The sequence below is a fragment of the Genypterus blacodes genome, unplaced genomic scaffold (assembly GCF_046128005.1).
Source record: "Genypterus blacodes isolate CSIRO-AG114 ecotype Tasmania unplaced genomic scaffold, CSIRO-AGI_Gbla_v1 ptg000017l_1, whole genome shotgun sequence".
Classification (NCBI taxonomy): domain Eukaryota; kingdom Metazoa; phylum Chordata; class Actinopteri; order Ophidiiformes; family Ophidiidae; genus Genypterus; species Genypterus blacodes.
The window spans coordinates 4,186,360-4,204,879 of NW_027466831.1; the positions used below are offsets into that span (position 1 = coordinate 4,186,360).

The following is an 18,520-nucleotide window of genomic DNA, read 5'->3' on the forward strand; positions in this document are numbered from 1 at the left end:
GAACGCTGCATGCATTTGAGCAAAATAAAAAATCTAGATGAAATTGCTGTTAAGTTATTTTGAAAATTTCATTATAAAAGTCAAGATAAGGCTAAAAAAAGCTGGTTCTGTTAATTGAAAAACTGACATTTTGTTTACTTTTGAAAAAGTTTTTGTTAAAGGTACTGAGTGGAAGTTTTAATTTCACTTTTTTTCAATTTTTCAATTTTTTAATTTCACAATTTCTTACATTGTTGTTTGCGCATTTTCTTCAATTTTCTCGATTAAAAAAAAAAAACCTTTAAAAGTCAGATTCAATTTCATATCGATTAAAAAACGATTTTACAGCGCAGTAAGCAAACGCCAGTCTCAATGAAACAGGTGCGGTCAGATCGTCGTGACCCCGCCCTCTGACCACCATATTTGGCAACTTCCACATTCCAGAGGCCGGTGGGCGGGGCTAATGACCTGTTTGTGAATGGGCTCGGTCTCAGAAAGCCGGTACAGCTACACAGAGAGAGAGAGAGCGTCAGAGTGAGAGAGCGAGCCCGTAACACTCACCACCACGACTGCTAAAGTTGTGGAATTATGGATTTCCATCGGCTCAAACTCCTACTTTTTGTATTTATCAACACAATGTTTCTCGGCGCACATTCGAAAGACCGTAAGTACCTTATAAAGGAGCTTGTTTTAAAAGGTGTTGTCTAGTTTGAGCTTTGCCTCGTGAGTCAGAAGGCTGGAATCTGGTCGCATGTTTTATGTGATTTAACGCTCTATTACCTCCGCTTTGCCTTTATGCGACATTAGAATGTTTGAATTCCTCTTATCGGATTCTTTAAATTTCTGTCAAGTCAATATTCATTAAATATCGCCCTATAAAGTTATTTTATAAATTCTAACAGCACGTTAAAAGGCAATCTGATGTATGTTTCTGTATAGTTATAAAGGAATTCAGTTACGATGTAGCTCACGATGTCACTTGATATTGAGTATTAAGTACTAAAATGTCTCTCAAACCTTCTTTAATATGGTACCTTTCAAGTTAATTACAAGGGAATGATACACTAGTAAGGCAATGGAGTTATAAATCAATAAAACAGAAGAATGATGTACACACAATTCCAGAACGCTGAAATATTTTATAAATGTTATAAATGATATTTGTATAAGCTGCACCTTTTGGATGAATCAGACTTCAGGTCTTAGTGGCTGGGAGCACCTGTAAAATGCCAAAACGTGTCGGACTTGTATTTCATTGCTCATGTATTTCTCTCGTCATGGCAATTTAACAACCCACGCCTTTCTCAGACGTTATTAGTGCTGAATCCCTGACCTGGGGGACACGGTCCATGAAGTTCTGAATCAGACCGACATGCTTGATTAATTTGTCAAAGGGAGGCATGTGCCCCCCATAAAGTTGTTGCCCTCTGAGATTGGAGGAAGATGGGTTGTATTGTACATTAAAGTCTGGATTTGTTTTGTATTATTTAACAGCCCATTTAACTGTCATTTCTTGCGATTGTCCTCTCAAGTGTCTTCTTCATTTTGTTGTTCTGGTAGAGCTTTTACTGGACATGAGAGCTTCAGGAGGAGAGCTGGGCTGGCTGACTTCACCATCTGAGAACGGAGTGAGTATTTATACCTCAGCAGGCCCTCTTCAAAAAAAACTTAAGCTGTGTTTTTGGTGTTTTGAGGAGTAAAAAACCTGTCTGTCCGTCCACCAAACCTCTTTCTGGGATAAGAGGGCATGAATGGCAGCTCCAGGAGGTTTTTGGCAGAGCTTGGTTACTTTTGTGTTAAATCCACCCTTTCATAAGGAAACTATGAGTGCCACGAACACGTCAAGGTTCAAACTACGTAGACACTTACGGTAAAAGCAGCACGCTTTACAAACACACACAGCAGATAGTTATCATTCCAGCGCTAAACCACAAAACCTAGTTATAGCCTATTTTCCCCTCATGTGTCCTTTATGCTCAGAGATAACAGAAGGACGATGTGGACATTTTGAGAGGCGTGAGCAGAGGAGAAAGAAAGGCTGGTCTGTGTGTGGAGAACCATTCCTCTATCTATAGTGCAGTGGCTTTCCATCTATAAAAAGCAACAGGACACAGCCACTTCCAGAGCGTGGGCCACTTTTCTTTTGCGTCTGTTTCAGATCCAAGGATTCTTATTTTTTTTCAGATGGAATTTCCACTCCCCTTTCAAACCTTTTCTCCATTCTCCTCCAGCTCTCTCAGACTTGCAAATGTATTTAAATGTAGCTCGACAAGATTATCAGCTGTATTTGGTTTTGGCTCGGGCAAATATTTGAATTTAGACATAACTGCACGGGTAGAAGACGGAAGTTCAATAGAAGAAGAACAGAAACTTTAGAAATGTAAGATCATCGGATATGTAAAACTGTTTTGCAACCAAAGCCATAAAGTAATCATTGCGTTCCACTTTTTGCAAATGGATGAAACTTTTTGGAAACACCACTTAAAGAGCTTTTGGTTCCTAAGACTATGACTACGATCCCATGAGGTGTTAAGGTTTCCTAATGTATAATAGAGGCTCTTAATCTTTCAACCCGTCATGGCTTCCCTCTCTTAAACTCTCTTAATTGCTGCCAATTCTGCTGCCATGCTTTTGCACTTTGCCTATAAAGCTCATTTAACAGTCATAAATGTTAGTTGGTATTCTCCAGCAGTATTTGTTGGCTTTATGTGTCTCACAGACACGGTCCCTTGTGAGTTAGTGGAAAACCACACACGTTGCAGCGCAGCACATGTCCAGGCCAATAACTCTAACGTGTGGAAAAAGCTACAGCTCACTTTTTTTTTTCAGTTTATGAGCTTCTCACTCAGCATGAAAGCAGAGGTGTCATCAATTAAACTTGCTTCTGGGCAGGAACAAAGCTGCTGAAGTCTGTTATTAAAAAGCCTTTTTTCCTCCTTTCATTATTGTAGCTCGGTGGCAGTGATGTCTCCCTCTCACTCTAACCCGTCTCTCCTGTCTTTACCCTACAGTGGGAGATAGTCCAGACTGTGGTCAATGGCTCTCTCCTCTACACCTACAGTATATGCAACATCGACTCCTCAGAACAGGACAACTGGTTACGCACCACCTTTATTCAGCGTCGTCCAGGGACTACACGGGTCTCTGTGGAGCTCCAGTTTGTGGTGCGAGACTGTAACACCTTTGACGGCGCTTCGCTGGCCTGCAGGGAAACGTTCAACCTGTTCATCTCCGAGGCCGACGCCGACGTGGGAACCAATTTCCGCAAAGGCCAGTTCCGCAAAGTGGCCACCATCGCGCCAGATGAGATCACCCGGGGTCGAGTGCTAAAGGTCAACACAGAGACGAAGACGGTGGGGCCTCTGTCGCGAAAAGGCTTTTATCTGGGCTTCCAGGACATGGGCGCTTGTGTGGCACTGCTCTCGGTGCGTGTGTATTACAAAACATGCCCATCCACAGTACAGAGCTTGGCGGCCTTCCCGGAGACCGTGGCTGATGCTTTGAGGGCGGTGGAGGGATCCTGCGTGGAGAACGCCGTCAGCCAGGCCACCCCGCGCATCTACTGCTCAGCTGAAGGCAAATGGGTGGTTCCTGTGGGCCAGTGCCAGTGCCGCGCAGGCTACGAAACCACCGGGGACTCCTGCCAAGGTAAGCAGTACCACAAGTCTGCCATGCACTCAACTGAGGCCCATTTGTGTTTGTGCTACTTGACTGACTTGTAAAGACGCACAACACCTTCTTGCTTGATTTGTTTTGAACATCAAGTATCTCAAAGAATCTCTCCTTATCTGCCTTGAAGTAGGTCAAGTAAAGCAGGACTGGGTGCAGCGAGACATAGGGATGATCAAACATGTCGAAACTTGTTTGTTTGGTTGTGTTTTGTTTTGGTGGAGAGGAAACCATAGCATTGCTCCATAACATAGAGATAAGCAGCGTGAGAGGTTGGACTCCCGTTATGTATCATCTTCATACCTCTTGGCCAATAGCACATTCTTTCCACTGGCTGTTTCTCAGGGCTTTGGAATGGAGCTTGGGTGGGGGGGGGGGGGGGGGGGGGGGGGGGGTGTAGAGCTTTATGGAGAGGAAGAATGGCCAGCGGAGGTATAGAAAGATGAATATGAGATGTACTTCTATGACTCTTGGGGGTAAAAGTGATAAACATTCTGGTATTTCTGAGTCGGTATCTGTTAAATACAAAGATCAAAGGCAGAGACGCCATTTTAAAATGTGCGTTCAGTGACATCCAGTATAAGGTGAGGAATGTGAGCACTCTGAAGCATGTCCTCAGCCTCCAGCAACACCCCGGGCGCAAAGAAAGTCAATAAAAAAAATACACGGCCGCGTACAGTAAAGTACAAGTCACAGCAGGGCTCCTATTTGCTCTTATTGTTTGTCTGGAAGTTGGTTTCTCTCCGGCATGCCAGGGTGTGACATGTTCAACTATCTCGAGGAAACGTGGGAGGAGAGAGGGTAAAGAGAGAGGAGGAAGGAAGGAGGAAGGGCTCTGTGTGCTGTGGGGATTTCTCAAAGGAATTCTTTTACCCTCACGTCACCTACAGTACTGGTTGACTAAAGGACGGGGCCGTGTGAACGTGCCTGAGTGACTACCTGAGTACCCGCGTCGTCTTCTCACAAGTATTTCTTTCAGTCAGTTGCCAAGGCGACGCGAACCACAGATTACAGGGATGGGGCCGGCACGCCTGTCAGAGGTTAGACTGAGTCAGGCTGTGGTTTATGACTCCTGCAGACACAGAGTCACCTTGACTGGCAGAGTTTGCTCACGTTGCGGAATCGTGGAACAGATCGTTCACATCGCCGATACAGTTGGTAAAGAACAAAGAGTGAGAGAAAAGAGCTCAGACGGGATCAACGGGGAGGAAGGGCACATAGCCAGAATGTTCCACAGTTCTGATGGACACACCTGAAGCGGAAGCCAGCAAGGAAGCAGCCGAGGGGGAAGACAGGAAGTATTAACAGTAATGCTCAAATCTGGAGGATGACCTTATTATTGGGATACAGGAAACATGTTTTGTTGTCCAACTTAAAACAAAATCACGCCAGCGTTTCCATGGCAGTTTTATTACCTTCCAGCCAACTTTCCCATGTAGGAAATCCCCGCAGCCTCGCTCACATTACTACATTTACTTAAGAGAGTCAAACCTTAAGCCTGATATGGATTTCACTGAATTGCCCAACAGTTGTGGGAAAAGGAAGCTGCGCAAGGCGAGAAGGAATGCTGACTGACATAAATAAGCAGGTTGTCCTTGCTTAGGAGTGAGGGTGGGGAGCGAGGCGACAGTTGGTGCATGAGGGTGGTTAGTTTCGTGGCTGCTTAGTTAGGTGTGGAGTGTAATTTAGTCAAGAGGATTAGTAGACCAACAGGACAGCTGTTGGCCAATGACATGCCGTGCTTTGCCTCTCTTTGCTCTTTCATCCGGTTGTTAACACACGCAACGAGCTCCCTAATCCATGTTCCCACTCATTAGAACAATGGATCAGCACAAAGAGCAAAAGCAGATTCAATTAACAGATGCACTGGTGCGGAACATAAGTCCTTTTCATTTGTGTTCCGTGCTCAAAAGGGAGCGCGGGACTCTTAAGGTGCACAATTTGAATCAACAAGTGAAGACAAAGAGAGTCTGAACGTTTGGGAAGCGAATTCCGAAAGAATTTGTCGTTATGCACAACATTCAAATAAGTCTTCCGTATTTAAATATCCAGAGAGAGACAGAGAAGGGGAGAGAGAGAGAGACAGAGAGAGAGAGTACGTTTCTCCTCAGGGTTTGGCTTTGACGCGTCGATTAATCATTTCTAAAGTTGACGTTAACAAATGTTTGTATTCATGACGCGCTCGTCCGCCGCACACATGCCACCGTTTGCAAGCTGTAATGATTAATGCTACATATTTATGGCACCGCTCCGTCCAATCCTAGAGACAATAGATGAATGGGCCTGGAGTTTCTTTAGGGAGACGTGACAGAGGTCCTGCCGCTCTAGCTCAAGATGAAATGGGCTGGCCCCCTTTTCTTATGCCAAAAGACCTCTATTACACCCCCACGCCCGCCGTGTGACTCCCCAGGGAGAACTTCTGTTGGTGCTTCCAGACCTTTCCCCATCCCCCCTCTGTCCATCCATTCATCCTTATCCCTCAAACCTGCTCCCTTCTCTTCCTCTGAGGCGGCGGTGCAAAGGTCCTTCTGCCACGGCGGTTACATAGCGCGGCCCCGTCTCCAGGCTTAGGCTCCCTCGGCCTCTTGTCTTGGCCCACCAACACAGGGGCCAGATGAAAGGCTGCTCCCTAGGGAGACAAAAGAATGAAAGTGGGGGGAAGACCAGACCCTTCATAAGATTGGTTCTTTTAATGTTTTCAGGGTGTCCAGTGGCCTTTCTGCCCTCCGTTAGATTTGTCTCCATAAACACAGACCTAATCATACTCGTCCGCAGAAAGCTTTTCCTCTTCCTGAGTCCGCTGTCCTCCAACTATTTAACCTCGCATGTTGTAATTCGTCACTTGGTGGTGTTGGTTTTGGGGTGGGGAGGGGAGGATGGAAGAAAGGCAGGAAACGTCAGCCCACAGTCAGACATGCAACTCTTGGGCCCTGGTTTCTGTCCAGTGTGCACGCTCATTAACCTTCCGTGCCCCCGGAAGGCTGAAACGTCCATTTGCAACGACTCAACACTTCATCAGTATCCAAGGTGCCACTTCCTTTCGCAAAAACACAGACACGCCATGTCGGAGAGCGTGAGCTGTGTGTGAGTTCATAAATGGGAAAGGCCGATCACCTGACGGAGTCGACGTTTCAGTTGACACTGGCAGTGTGGCCTAAGATTAAGGCTGCGGGCGAAAAGACAAGTCGAGACAGATCGTCTGGGAAATCCCTGTTCATTCCTGTGAACACAAAGAGTGTGTGATTATAGGTTACATACATGCTTCCTGCCAAGTAGAAAAGACTGGCATTACAGAGGCCGGCTCATTGTTTGCATCTTGATCAGTCATCCTGTCCAGTGTGAGAATGTATCACAGACGGTATTCAGACATGTCATGCTTGTTTTGTCATGCAACAAACACACACACCGTTTCTCTCACACAGCGTGTAAACCAGGCTACTTCAAGCCGTCCGTCTCCAGCAAGTTGTGTCAGGTTTGTCCCGGGAACACCAAACCTTCCTCGGCCGGCGCCCTTGTGTGTCCCTGTGAGGAAGGATACTTCCGGTCTCCGTCTGACCCGCTTACATCAGCCTGCTCTGGTAAGAACACAACTCACCGCACCGTCCCTGACAAAGTTGAGTCCAAATCAAGAGAGACACGCGCCTAACCTCTTCCACTTCCTCACATCAGCGCCACCCAGTGCCCCTCTTGACCTGACCTCCACCACCCTGTCGGCAGAGGGCAGGCTGCAGCTGTCCTGGAGCCCGCCGTTGGTGACAGGAGGCCGCAGTGACCTCACATACAGTGTGGTGTGCGAGCGCTGTGACGGCACTTCCTGCGTCCCCTGTGGCGAGAAAATCCGTTTTGAGTCGGGTCCCTCTGACCTGCACGACACCACGGTCACAGTCAGTGACCTGGATTCTCATCTCAACTACACTTTCACGGTGGAGGCTCACAGCGGAGTGTCCCAGTACAGCACTGACAGACCCAGCAGCACCATCACCACCGCTCTGGACTACACAGGTCAGTTTGATCACATTTAAAAGAGAAGATCTTGTTAGCCTTATGAACCCGTGAGTGTCAATAAAAGTTTCCAGTGAGCTTATTACACAATGAAAGGACTTCGTGGCCCAAAGGCTGTCATTTCCAAATGTCCATCCCAGAGACTGTGATTAGTCACTAACTGATGTTTTGCTCTCCACCCTTTGCCGCCCTCAGATCCTCCAAAGGTGACGCTGATCCGTCTGGATGAGCGCAGCCCCACCAGCCTGTCTCTGTCCTGGGCTTTGTCCCGCAGACCTCCTGCTCATGTCAGCCACCGCTACGAGCTCATGTACCGCAGAAAAGTAAGACGGAGGTTTTTGTGCCGTTTTGTCTCTCTTTAGGCGTCGTTCATTTATTCCACTCCAGCTATTCAACCAATTCTAATGTATCTGTTTGTGTCTTTGCAGGACGACGACAACGAGCGTGATGTAACCACGTACACCGTCCTGATTCTGGAGAAAAGCTCCGCCCAGATTATGGACCTCTCCCCAGACACCACTTACATGTTCAGGGTCCAGGCACTGAGTCCTGAAGGAAACCCTGGCAGCTACAGCATGGAGCACGAGTTCCAGACGCTGCCATTAGGTAACTTAAACCGATTCAACCCTCTCAAACATCTGTGATTTCTCTACACGTACAGATGTCCCAATTTCTGTCTTCTAATAAATTAATCTCTTCCTGTGATTTGCAACAGCGGAGTCTCAAATCCAAAACAACTCCACCATGGTTATGGTCGCTGTTGTGGGCGTCGCAGTGATCCTGCTCATTGTGGTCGGCGTTCTGCTGCTGCGTAAACGGTTGGTAGCAATAGACCTTCGTGTCCATGTTTAATCCCTGTGTCATTTAGATAAGTATTATCTTGAAACATGCAAACTGTGTGATTATGTGCCACATGCTGCAGTAAAGTAAGGACACGCTGGTGAGGCGGCTCACAGAGGGTTTATCAGTAATAGCCAAGTGCTCCTATTGAATGCAGCTATGGTCTCTCAGCTAAGACAGGCCTGCAATTACTAATAAGACAGTATGGATGCTGGTGAGTCCCTTAGTGAATTTGTTGCGTCTTCTCTCTCAGGAGACTGAACTCTCGCCGCAGAGGAGGACCTGAAGATCCCTACTTCTCATCAGGTTAGCAAACGAAACATTCAATTGCAGATCCAGATCCACATTTAGTACCGTAGGTGTCCGTTCAATGTGTTACTTACTCTAATGTTTGCATCGTTATTCGCCCATCAGATCAGCTAAAGCCGCTAAAGACCTACGTGGATCCGCACATGTATGAGGATCCCAACATTGCCATCATGAAGTTTGCCACAGAAATCAGCCCCAGTGCCGTCACCAAACAGAAAGTCATCGGCGTAGGTAAGAGTCGCTCCGAGTTACACCTCACGGTTCGATCGCCTACCTTCCGCTTCAGCCGAAATGCCGTCGTGCCGTTTCTGATGTTTCCTCCTGCTCTCTGCCGGTCCATCAGGAGAGTTTGGGGAAGTGTTTCGCGGGGTGATGAAGACTCCAGGGCGAGGAGAGACGGCAGTGGCGATCAAGACCCTAAAGCCCGGATACTCAGAGAAGCAGAGGCAGGACTTTTTGGGCGAGGCCAGCATCATGGGACAGTTCTCACACCCAAACATCATCCGCCTGGAGGGAGTCGTGACCAAATGTGAGTTCAGACAGAACCTCAGACAGAACAAACACTCATTTACAGAAAAAGCTTAATGAATACCAACTGCTTCTACCTCAATCTTCACTAAACATTTTTCCATTTTTTCTGATTTTCAGTCAAACATGCCATGATAGTGACAGAATACATGGAGAACGGCGCTCTTGATACATATCTGCGGGTAAGTACAAGGGAGGATCACAGGAATTGGGCGTTACAATGAGCTTTTGATGCTGTTTAGGTTATAAACCTGCAGAAATATAATGATTACTGTATTTCTGCTCGCTTTAGGGCCGTGACGGAGAGATTCCATCATACCAGTTAGTGGGAATGCTACGTGGAATAGCGGCCGGTATGAAGTACCTCTCAGATATGAGCTATGTCCACCGAGATCTGGCAGCCAGGAACGTTCTGGTAAACAGCAACCTGGAGTGTAAAGTGTCTGACTTTGGCCTGTCACGTGTGCTGGAGGACGATGCTGAAGGAACCTACACCACCAGCGTAAGTCTAAAGAGAAAGAGAAACTCCAGGGTTATTTTCTTTATAACCAAAAGTTTAGTTCCTGAGTGGTATTTTTACTCTCAAGTGTCCAGAATACAGTGTTGCTCTTTCAGCAAACTCGTGTTTTCCCTCCCTTCGTCCATTAAATATGATTTGTTCGTGTTTCTCTTCTGTCAGGGAGGGAAAATCCCCATTCGCTGGACGGCCCCAGAGGCCATCGCGTACAGGAAATTCACGTCAGGCAGCGATGCGTGGAGCTTCGGCATTGTCATGTGGGAAGTCATGGCGTTTGGAGAACGACCCTACTGGGATATGAGCAATCATGAGGTAAGGCCCATGTGTCCAATCTGGTTTCCAGCCTCTCTAGTTAACATGAAGGATCGCTTTGGCCTGTGCAGGTCAACTCTCATGTGTAGCCCACTGAGGCAGCTCAGCAGAGGTGCTGATTGAAAGTTGCCTGACTCCAGTGCAGTTCCCACCATCCCTCTCTAATTAGCTGTAAATGTAAACATATGAACAGTAAATTCTCAGACCGCTGCCTGTTTAAACTGTCACTGTGTGCTTTGACTCAAAACCCTGCCCCTCCTCCTCCTCCTTAGGTTATGAAGGCCATAAATGAAGCCTTCAGACTGCCGGCTCCGATGGACTGCCCGTCTGCCATCTACCAGCTGATGTTCCAGTGTTGGCAGCACGACAGATCCAAACGGCCTCGTTTTTCTGACATCCTCAACATTTTGGACAAACTGCTCCGAAGCCCAGAGTCTTTGAAAACCATTGCTGACTTCGATCCGCGGTATGTAGACAGTAAGACCGGTTCCCTGCTGTTCAAACACTCACATGATGACTACACATCCGAGTCAATCATCTGAGTAAATAATGAGCAATCCAAATATGTTTTGTTCCATGTAGTGTGTCCATCCGCCTACCCAGCACCAGCGGCTGTGACGGCACTGTGTTCAGGACGGTGCCCGAGTGGCTGGAGTCCATCAAGATGAGTCAGTACAACGACAGCTTCAGCCGTGCAGGAATCACAACCATGGAACAGGTGCTGGCCCTGAAGCATGAGTAAGTGCACACATGGCACAGATGCAGCCGGACCACGACGCTATGATTTATCTGGCACAGTGCCACGTTTGTGTGCGACACAGAGAAAGTATTGAGCCCTCGGTTGAAACATTTGGTAGCCAAACGTTTGTGAATGCAAACACACCACATTTGTTCTCATTCTCTCCTGCTGCCCTGCCCTCCACGCGACCGCTGCGGTCTTCTTACGCAAAACATGAGCTCCATCATTTTGTTTTCAGTATATTTAGAATGTAGCATTTAACACCGCGCTCTTTTGCTCCTTCAGAGACATCAGGAATATTGGAGTGCGGCTGCCGGGACACATGAAGAGGATAGCTTACAGCATCCTGGGCCTGAAAGACGAGACCAGTTCACTCAGCGTGTTTTCAGTGTGATCTAAGCATTCCTCCTAATCATATTGCACTGAGCGACCATGCCATTTCACTGACGGACACCGAGGACTGAAGTGTGGGGGGGTGCAAACTGAGCCACACTGCCTGTTTGTTTCTGGGCTGTGTGGCACTGAACTGACTGAAGAGGATAGTCCAATCCGCTCAGAAAGGACTGAGATTAAAAACACTCAAGTACTTTAAAATAACAGAAGAATAATTTATCATTATGTAAAAAAAATGTTTTATACAGTGAGCATAACTGAGTTGTGTAAAGTAGATTATGAAAGCCTTATAAATGTAAATGCATATTAAATGTGAGAGTGCTTTGCTTTGAATTTACTATATGACTGAACTGGAAGTCTTAAAAGCAAAATATATATTTCAGGTCCTTTAAGGTTAAGGGCAACTTTTCCCAAGCACTCACTTTCCCTGCCAGTCCGTCTGGATCCTTAAATCTGTGTTTTTCCTACAGTTTTTGTGATACTTACTCTTAAACTTGGAATTATTATTCCACTCAGGGCAGAAAATCACATATTTGTGTTTTTTTATAAATCTTGTATCACTCACCTCATTTTCTAATGCATTCTCGTTTTTCCCCGTTTACATCATGTCTTAGCTGTTTGTTATTTAATATTTATTTTATTTTATATTTATGTCCTTTGTAAAGTGAAGAATAACGCTGATATGACACACACGTGCAAGTTAGTGTATTTTTCCCCCCTGTTTAAATAAAATCAGTGTTGCCTTGTAACTGGATCATTTATTTTTTTTATTCATCAGTCAGTTTGCGTTTGACTTAGGTGACGCCTGTTGACCAGCTGAGGTGGATCCACCTCGGTAACTTTGCCAAGGTGGAGAGGAATGTCACACCTACACACAACTGTGGTTCATCATACCACAATCACTCAGCAATGCTAAATTCCCCCGACATGGAGTTTACCCTGTCAAATTATTGATAGTGTCATTAGGGTCAAAGCTCTTGGAAAAAGGGGCTGCATTGGTGAAAAAAAAGCACAATTTAAATCAAAATTAAACCTGCAATCTTGTGTGCGTGTCTTGTACTGTGAGTCAGACTAGGACTCACTAGGCTTAAAGATGAATTAATGGTGACAGCTCATGCAATGTCACACCTAATAAATCCAGCTTATTCATTTATACAGGGACATCTCCACACCCTTTTCACACACGTCAAACTTCCTTCGCTCCCAGCCAGGGGAGCGGCTAGACATTTTGGGCCCCTTGGCAACAGCTCAACAACAGCTCAGAGTTGTTAAATATCTATAATCCTTGGCATGTTCTTGGAGCCCAGTGCAGCTTTGAGCCCCCTGGATGGGTCAGGGTTCGCCCACACCCAGCCAGCGCTCAGTAGCCTATAAAGGACCCATATGTCATGATACTTCACAGACAAACAATAGACAACACAAAGGTGCCGAGATTAGAAGAATAGAATGACTTGATTGTACTCGTCCGTACAGCAGAAACATTCGTTTAGATAGCCAGCGCCCACCGCCTGCATGGAGAAAAGCCGAGCCACGTACTTTGAAGATTCAGGATCATTACCAGGTCAGCTAAGTAAAGACGGGCTGCATGTAACACTTTAACACTTTTTCTGTAGATTCACATTTCAGTTTACATGACTATGACGTTTCAGGCCATTCTTATCCTACGGGGAAAATCCAGACCATTGGAGACGCGTTCCAATTTAGACTTGACGTGAGTGAATTTTCTCCAGAAGAAGTTATCATCACGTCTTACAACAACCTGATAGAGGTCAATGCTGAGAAGGTGAGCCATTCATTTGTATGAAAGAGTTTACTTGGTTGTAATGGATTAAGAGTGACAGATTTCTAAATAGACTGTACAATTTGAGTATGGTCTTGATATTAGAATTATTTCAAATCATTGCCCTATCCAGAATACTACTTTTGAAAGACTGTATGAACAATTACATATTTTAAAGACTTGTCAGACTCTCCAACATGGAAATATGTCAAATGAAGCCTTTGCAAGCCTTGAAGTGCCTTTGCAACCCACTGATAATATTTTTCACCTTTCCTATGTCTTAAAAAAATTTATTTTCTGTTTGTTCTTACCAGCTTGAAGACGATGGCACAGTCACAAACACATTTTCCCACCAATGCAAGCTGCCAGTGGATGTGGATCCCATGTCTGTGGCCTTTATTATTGAGAGCAGTGGGGTTTTGACTGTTAGCGCCAACAGGCTAATTTAACACAGTATATCACCCTATATTCAATTATCAGTCTGTCAGTCGGCGATACCTCACTGTGAAAAAGTGGAGTTTAGAGGCCTCTAGTGGCACAAAGGAGAATGACAGTTAGTGCTTCCTTCACTGACTAATGGAAATATGAGTGACGCATTTTAAGAGCGTTTGTTCATGGGGTGCAGAAGCTAAGTAGACATTATTGTTACCCTACAACTAACAACTGTGTCGGCGAGGTATTTCATAGCAGTAGCTGCTTTGTTTAAATAAGAATTTTGTCTCTGGTAAATGATAACTTTTAGAGGCACCTGAAAGCAACATAGTCAAGAGTCGGAAGTGACGTTACCAGACGGTTGTCAAGCGATATTTTGTTTACGGAAGCTTTTACAATTTATAGTGGTTATGCATTAGTTATTTCTAACTGCATCATGGCCGAAATACTCTACCGAGCTGTGATACTAACATACCTGTAGACTTGTCTTCTGGCGCATCAAAGAAGCGTCCACATATGCGTGCGTTTAGTCCGAACCCTTAGTCAACACTGGGCTGGTAGCTTAGCTTAGCATAGCTTCATCACCAAGATGGCACATGTTCCTCCTGCAGGATCAGTCGTTGTAGCTGATTGGCACCGACGGAAGGACAGCAAAGAATTCTTCAACAAAATCCTGCACAAGAAAAGACGGAAAGTTTTTGGTATGACAATAAAGCATGTTTGCTGAAGAATGTGTGTGTGTGTTCTGTGGTGGCCAACGGCTTCAGGCGGATCTAGAACGTTAATGTTGGTTAGAACTTACAGCCCTCAGCAAACTCCCCAACAAGAAGTTTCATGGGAAAAGGGATTTCAGAAAGGATCTATGTTATAGCAGATAGGATCGAGGAAACTGAAATACTGGTATATAATTGATGTTTAGGATAAATCAAACATTCAAAATCGGTTCTATTTGTCTAAATTGAGGCAGGAACCTGGTGACTGCAGCTTCTTGTCACAATCTGTTTAAGTGTGAGAAAGGATCTTTGACAGAAAGCATTTTGAAGCAGAGGTAAAGTTTAAAGCTGACAAAGTGATAAAGCAGCACAATAATGAGTCCTATAATGGGAACAGTTTAGTTTTTTATTTTCCCATTATGTCTGACAGGCCTGCTTGAGTCTCCAGTGATGTCCCCTCATGTGGCTGTGGACACTCTTCATTTTAAAGTCCTCGTCTCTGGCAAGAGCAGCGTCGGTAAATCTGCTCTTGCGGCGCGTCTTGCAGGAATTCATATTCCCAACATGCACTATGAAACCACAGGTGAGTCACCGGCCAACACGTATGACCGACACAAGTGTGTGAGTGACATTAGTTTAAATTCTCCAACTGCATTGAATGGGAACAGAATCAGTGTGACCCAACTGTGTTCACACATTCCTACCAAAGACTCAAGCTTGTGTTCTTCCAGGTATTGAGACCACAGTGGTGTATTGGCCTGTGAAGCTGAGAGAAAGTGGCCGCGTGCTTTTCCTGCGCCTGCAGCTGTGGGACTGTGGAGAGAACGCCTCACGTAGATTTGACCATCTGCTTCCAGTTTGTACAAGATTCTGTATGACACATTCATCAGTGTTCTTGGGTCTTGGAGGTCATGGCCACAGTCGCCCTCTGACATCATTGTTTTTTATTTCTTTCAGTCCTGTAAGGAGCAGGTGGACGCCGTCCTCTTCCTGTTCTCCTTCACCGACAGGACGTCCTTTGATGATCTGTCAAATCAAATCACCAAGTGGTCCGAGTCGTCTCTGAGCAGAGTTGTGAAGTTGGTGGTCGGCACCAAGTATCCTGTTGTGAACCTTGACGTTTATACTAATGTGTACAGTCGAATAACAAAGTCAAAGCAGCTAGTTTGGACTTAACTCATGGTTCAGATTTGACCTTTTCATGCACTGTGACGTGGCAGAGAGAGACGTGAAGGAGTTCCAGGAGACGTGGAGCTTACCCGTGCTGCGTACTGGTGGAGAGGTCAGCGACGGGCTGGGCGATGTGGCCCCCCTCCTCAACTGCCTGGCTGAGCGTCTGTGCCAGCACAACGCTGTTGAAGACAGATCGTCCAGCAGCGTCTCACAGCAGGAGACGGGGACTCTAAACTAACTATCGTGTAGCTTTTTATATAATACGACTGTGAAAGTAAAACTGACTGCCTTTAGTATTGCATTTTTTTGTGTAACATGGTTACATGTTACTGACCCCTTGACATTAAAAGGAGTGAAATCTGATTTGAGCTCTACAGCGATCAGTTAAAGGAGCTGATTTTTCAACGTTTTCATCTTTTTGTTGTGACATTTTAACACCTAATGTAATGAAGACGTTCATTGCTGGAGACAAGGATCCTTTAGTCTTCTCTGATCAGTGTTTGCTCAAGAGGCCAGGAACATTTTAATTTCAAAAAAATAAAAAATGTATTCTCAATTATAAAAAAAACAAACCCATCCCTTTCTTTAAGCCCATCTGCCAAATGTGACTTTAAAGTGCTTTCATCAACAAGAACAAGTGCACAACAGTGAAGACGCATGCATGAACACAGTGAACAGCAAGTTTCCATCTATCAAACACACATTGTAACATTAAAAAGGTGAAAGTTCAAATGAATTAGATTTTAAAAACAAAATCAGAATCATGTTCCCGTCACTGTGTAGATGTCAGTGCCTTCATCCATGCCGCTCTGTCCGACCTGTGTTGACAAACAGATGGTCACAAATCCTTTCTTGACCGCTAAAGGTCATCATCGGGTTCATGAGGATCTGCCCACAATGTGCCTGTGTTTACCTGGTGTGTGGAGCGAGGACGAAGACAGTCGGGTGTCCGGTGTGACTAGGAGAGAGATGCAGCAGGAAGGATTCTGGAGGAAGTTGCAGAAGTTCAGTCTTTACTTGCTGGATGTGTACGTGAGCGGGGAATTCAGCGTGATCCATCACCTGGAACCTCTGCCCACTGACGCACACACAGGGAAAAGCAGAGGTCAGCAAGGACAGAGTGGTGGTCTGTAGGTACGCTTATGTGTGTGTATGTGTACCTTTTGGAGGAGATCATCAAAAGGTCATTGAAGAGGTGGAGGCAGACGCTGATGAAGGACATTTTGGTGCGGCGAGTGCCATCCAAAGTCAGAAGTCTCACTGGACCCTGGCGCGACAGAAAACGTCCGCTCACAACCAGAGGAAGGGACTGTGAGGAGAGCAGAGAGCAGCGGTGTGAGCCACAGCACAGCCATGTTCAGCAAACTGTGGGTGAGGAACATGGCCGACACCTTCAGTTTCCCAAAATCCAGCAGCATTTCGAGACAGACCAGCTCCTCAATTTGTTTCATTTTGCGGACCCCAGTGTCACACTCGCTCACAATCTAGTCAGAGGGAAATACAATGAGTTATTTTCAGTTTTATGCTGGACTGGACTTCACACTTGAACATGAGTGAAGTTACCTCATGAACGGCTTCAATGGCTTTCTCCAGGTTTAAACTGGGCTCAGATTGTGGCTGGGTCCGTTTCAGGATGTTCTGAAAGAGAATCCAGCATGATACACAGTATAGACTTCTGACAAGGATGAGTGTGTTTGTCACATTAAGTTTCTACCTGGAGCAAGAGTTTGAGACGAGTAATTCTCTGGAAAGGAAGGACCAGGAAGGACTTGAGGCTCCGTCTTTGACACACAGAGTCACTCTCCAGCTTCTTGAGTGCAAACACAAATTCTTTGTTCTGCTGCCTGGAAAGAGCAGGAGACGAGACGTGATCAAATATGGGCTTCTGGAAGTTGAGGTAACACACAACACAGACACACACACACACACGTCAGAGCCTTACAGCAGCTGTTTGACGAGGGCCTCCTGGTACATCATGTTGGTCACATACGGCACGTAGAGTGTGCGAAACGCCGGGCAATGCTGGAGCACAACGTCTCCAATCTCAGATATCAACACACACTCTCCCAGGCGTCTTTCTAGGTGTGTTAGAAACCTACAAAATGACCAAAACACACACACTCGCTTAGCGCTGCTAACAATAGCTCAGGTACACAAGGTTTTGTGGGAGCTCTCACTTCTCACTGGCTGCCATCACTTGACGAAGGTTGGAGAACAAAACATGATGCTCCATTTGGGACAAGCTATGTTTCAGGGTCTTCGACACACAAAAATGATTCACCGCAACTTCAAGGCTCCCCAGGTACGAAGCTTCAGAGCCGATCAGCTCAAACATGGACTTCAGAGACACAAGGGGACAAGAGAACAAGGATTTCAACAAAACTTACATTTTCGCTTTCAGAACTCCAACACCTCTGCCATGCCCCCCATTCAATACAACTTGTTCGATCATTTCTAACGAAGCTTCTCCACACCTCCTGAAGGCGAATCTCTCTGGCGGTCAACCTGCCAAGCAGACCGGACGCCTTAACCTCAGCCAGGTCCTGCCAAAGGGAGAATGGTGTCACCCTGAGAACAGGTGGTGACGACTCAAACCCCTTGAGACAGAGTAGTTGAGGCCCGAAATGGCTCTGCAGGTTGCAAGACTGCAGGTTCGGAAGAAACTGAGCAGTCACCACTTCAGACACGTGACCCTCCTCATCTTCATCCTTCTGCAGACAGTAGTCCTGATACAGAGGAACTGCAGAGGTGCTCTTAATGTTAACTCTTCATTTATAAGGTGATATTAAGGTAAAGGTAAAGGCCTAACACTTACAAATGGGGAAGTACTTTGATTGAAATGATTCACTCTGCGCTCCCTCTTCCTCTTTCTCCGCCTCCTCCTCTTCATCCCTGAGTTGGATAATAACGTCACATACATTTAAAGAAGGTTCCCGTTTTGCCAGGGTGTAGCGATGACTAATCTCTCTTACCCTTCTGGAACTTTGTCCTGATCAGCTAATAGAGAGAAAGCTCCTTTGTCCTCCTCGGGTCTCGGAGTCCAGAACATTTTGATGGTATCCCATGCAGTCATTAAGGCTCCTAACCCCAGGGTGGAAGGTATATCGAGGGAAGGACTAGAAAAGGACAAAACA

General features: G+C 45.9%; 3 protein-coding genes across 3 annotated transcripts; all 3 read left to right on the forward strand.

The window, feature by feature from the left end:
- The first annotated feature begins 482 nt into the window (after window positions 1-482).
- epha2a (eph receptor A2 a) lies at window positions 483-12,027 on the forward strand. The gene is made up of 17 exons (XM_076141078.1): window positions 483-643; window positions 1,540-1,607; window positions 2,991-3,627; window positions 7,071-7,226; window positions 7,318-7,650; window positions 7,846-7,973; window positions 8,079-8,256; window positions 8,366-8,468; window positions 8,744-8,796; window positions 8,905-9,030; window positions 9,143-9,328; window positions 9,448-9,509; window positions 9,620-9,829; window positions 10,007-10,156; window positions 10,429-10,622; window positions 10,739-10,894; window positions 11,181-12,027. Exons 1-17 carry the CDS (start codon window positions 568-570, stop codon window positions 11,287-11,289), a joined length of 2,925 nt encoding a protein of 974 aa, XP_075997193.1. The 5' UTR covers window positions 483-567; the 3' UTR covers window positions 11,290-12,027.
- Window positions 12,028-12,664: 637 nt separating this feature from the next.
- LOC142991158 (heat shock protein beta-7-like) lies at window positions 12,665-13,599 on the forward strand. Its single transcript, XM_076141183.1, has 3 exons — window positions 12,665-12,849; window positions 12,938-13,071; window positions 13,383-13,599. The coding sequence occupies exons 1-3, from the start codon at window positions 12,801-12,803 to the stop codon at window positions 13,515-13,517; spliced, it is 318 nt and encodes a 105-aa protein (XP_075997298.1). The 5' UTR covers window positions 12,665-12,800; the 3' UTR covers window positions 13,518-13,599.
- Window positions 13,600-13,836: 237 nt separating this feature from the next.
- On the forward strand, window positions 13,837-15,896 carry cplane2 (ciliogenesis and planar polarity effector 2). The gene is made up of 5 exons (XM_076141182.1): window positions 13,837-14,201; window positions 14,644-14,796; window positions 14,945-15,069; window positions 15,171-15,310; window positions 15,402-15,896. Exons 1-5 carry the CDS (start codon window positions 14,090-14,092, stop codon window positions 15,622-15,624), a joined length of 753 nt encoding a protein of 250 aa, XP_075997297.1. The 5' UTR covers window positions 13,837-14,089; the 3' UTR covers window positions 15,625-15,896.
- The last annotated feature ends 2,624 nt before the right edge of the window (window positions 15,897-18,520 follow it).

Coding starts and splice junctions, on each gene's coding strand:
- epha2a (XM_076141078.1), top strand. CDS start 568: ATGGATTTCCATCGGCTCAAACTCCTACTTTTTGTATTTATCAACACA. Junction 7,651..7,845: donor CACCGCTCTGGACTACACAG/GTCAGTTTGATC, acceptor TGCCGCCCTCAG/ATCCTCCAAAGGTGACGCTG. Junction 7,974..8,078: donor AGCTCATGTACCGCAGAAAA/GTAAGACGGAGG, acceptor GTGTCTTTGCAG/GACGACGACAACGAGCGTGA.
- LOC142991158 (XM_076141183.1), top strand. CDS start 12,801: ATGGAGAAAAGCCGAGCCACGTACTTTGAAGATTCAGGATCATTACCA. Junction 12,850..12,937: donor AGATTCAGGATCATTACCAG/GTCAGCTAAGTA, acceptor ATGACGTTTCAG/GCCATTCTTATCCTACGGGG. Junction 13,072..13,382: donor TAGAGGTCAATGCTGAGAAG/GTGAGCCATTCA, acceptor TGTTCTTACCAG/CTTGAAGACGATGGCACAGT.
- cplane2 (XM_076141182.1), top strand. CDS start 14,090: ATGGCACATGTTCCTCCTGCAGGATCAGTCGTTGTAGCTGATTGGCAC. Junction 14,797..14,944: donor CATGCACTATGAAACCACAG/GTGAGTCACCGG, acceptor GTGTTCTTCCAG/GTATTGAGACCACAGTGGTG. Junction 15,311..15,401: donor AAGTTGGTGGTCGGCACCAA/GTATCCTGTTGT, acceptor CTCATGGTTCAG/ATTTGACCTTTTCATGCACT.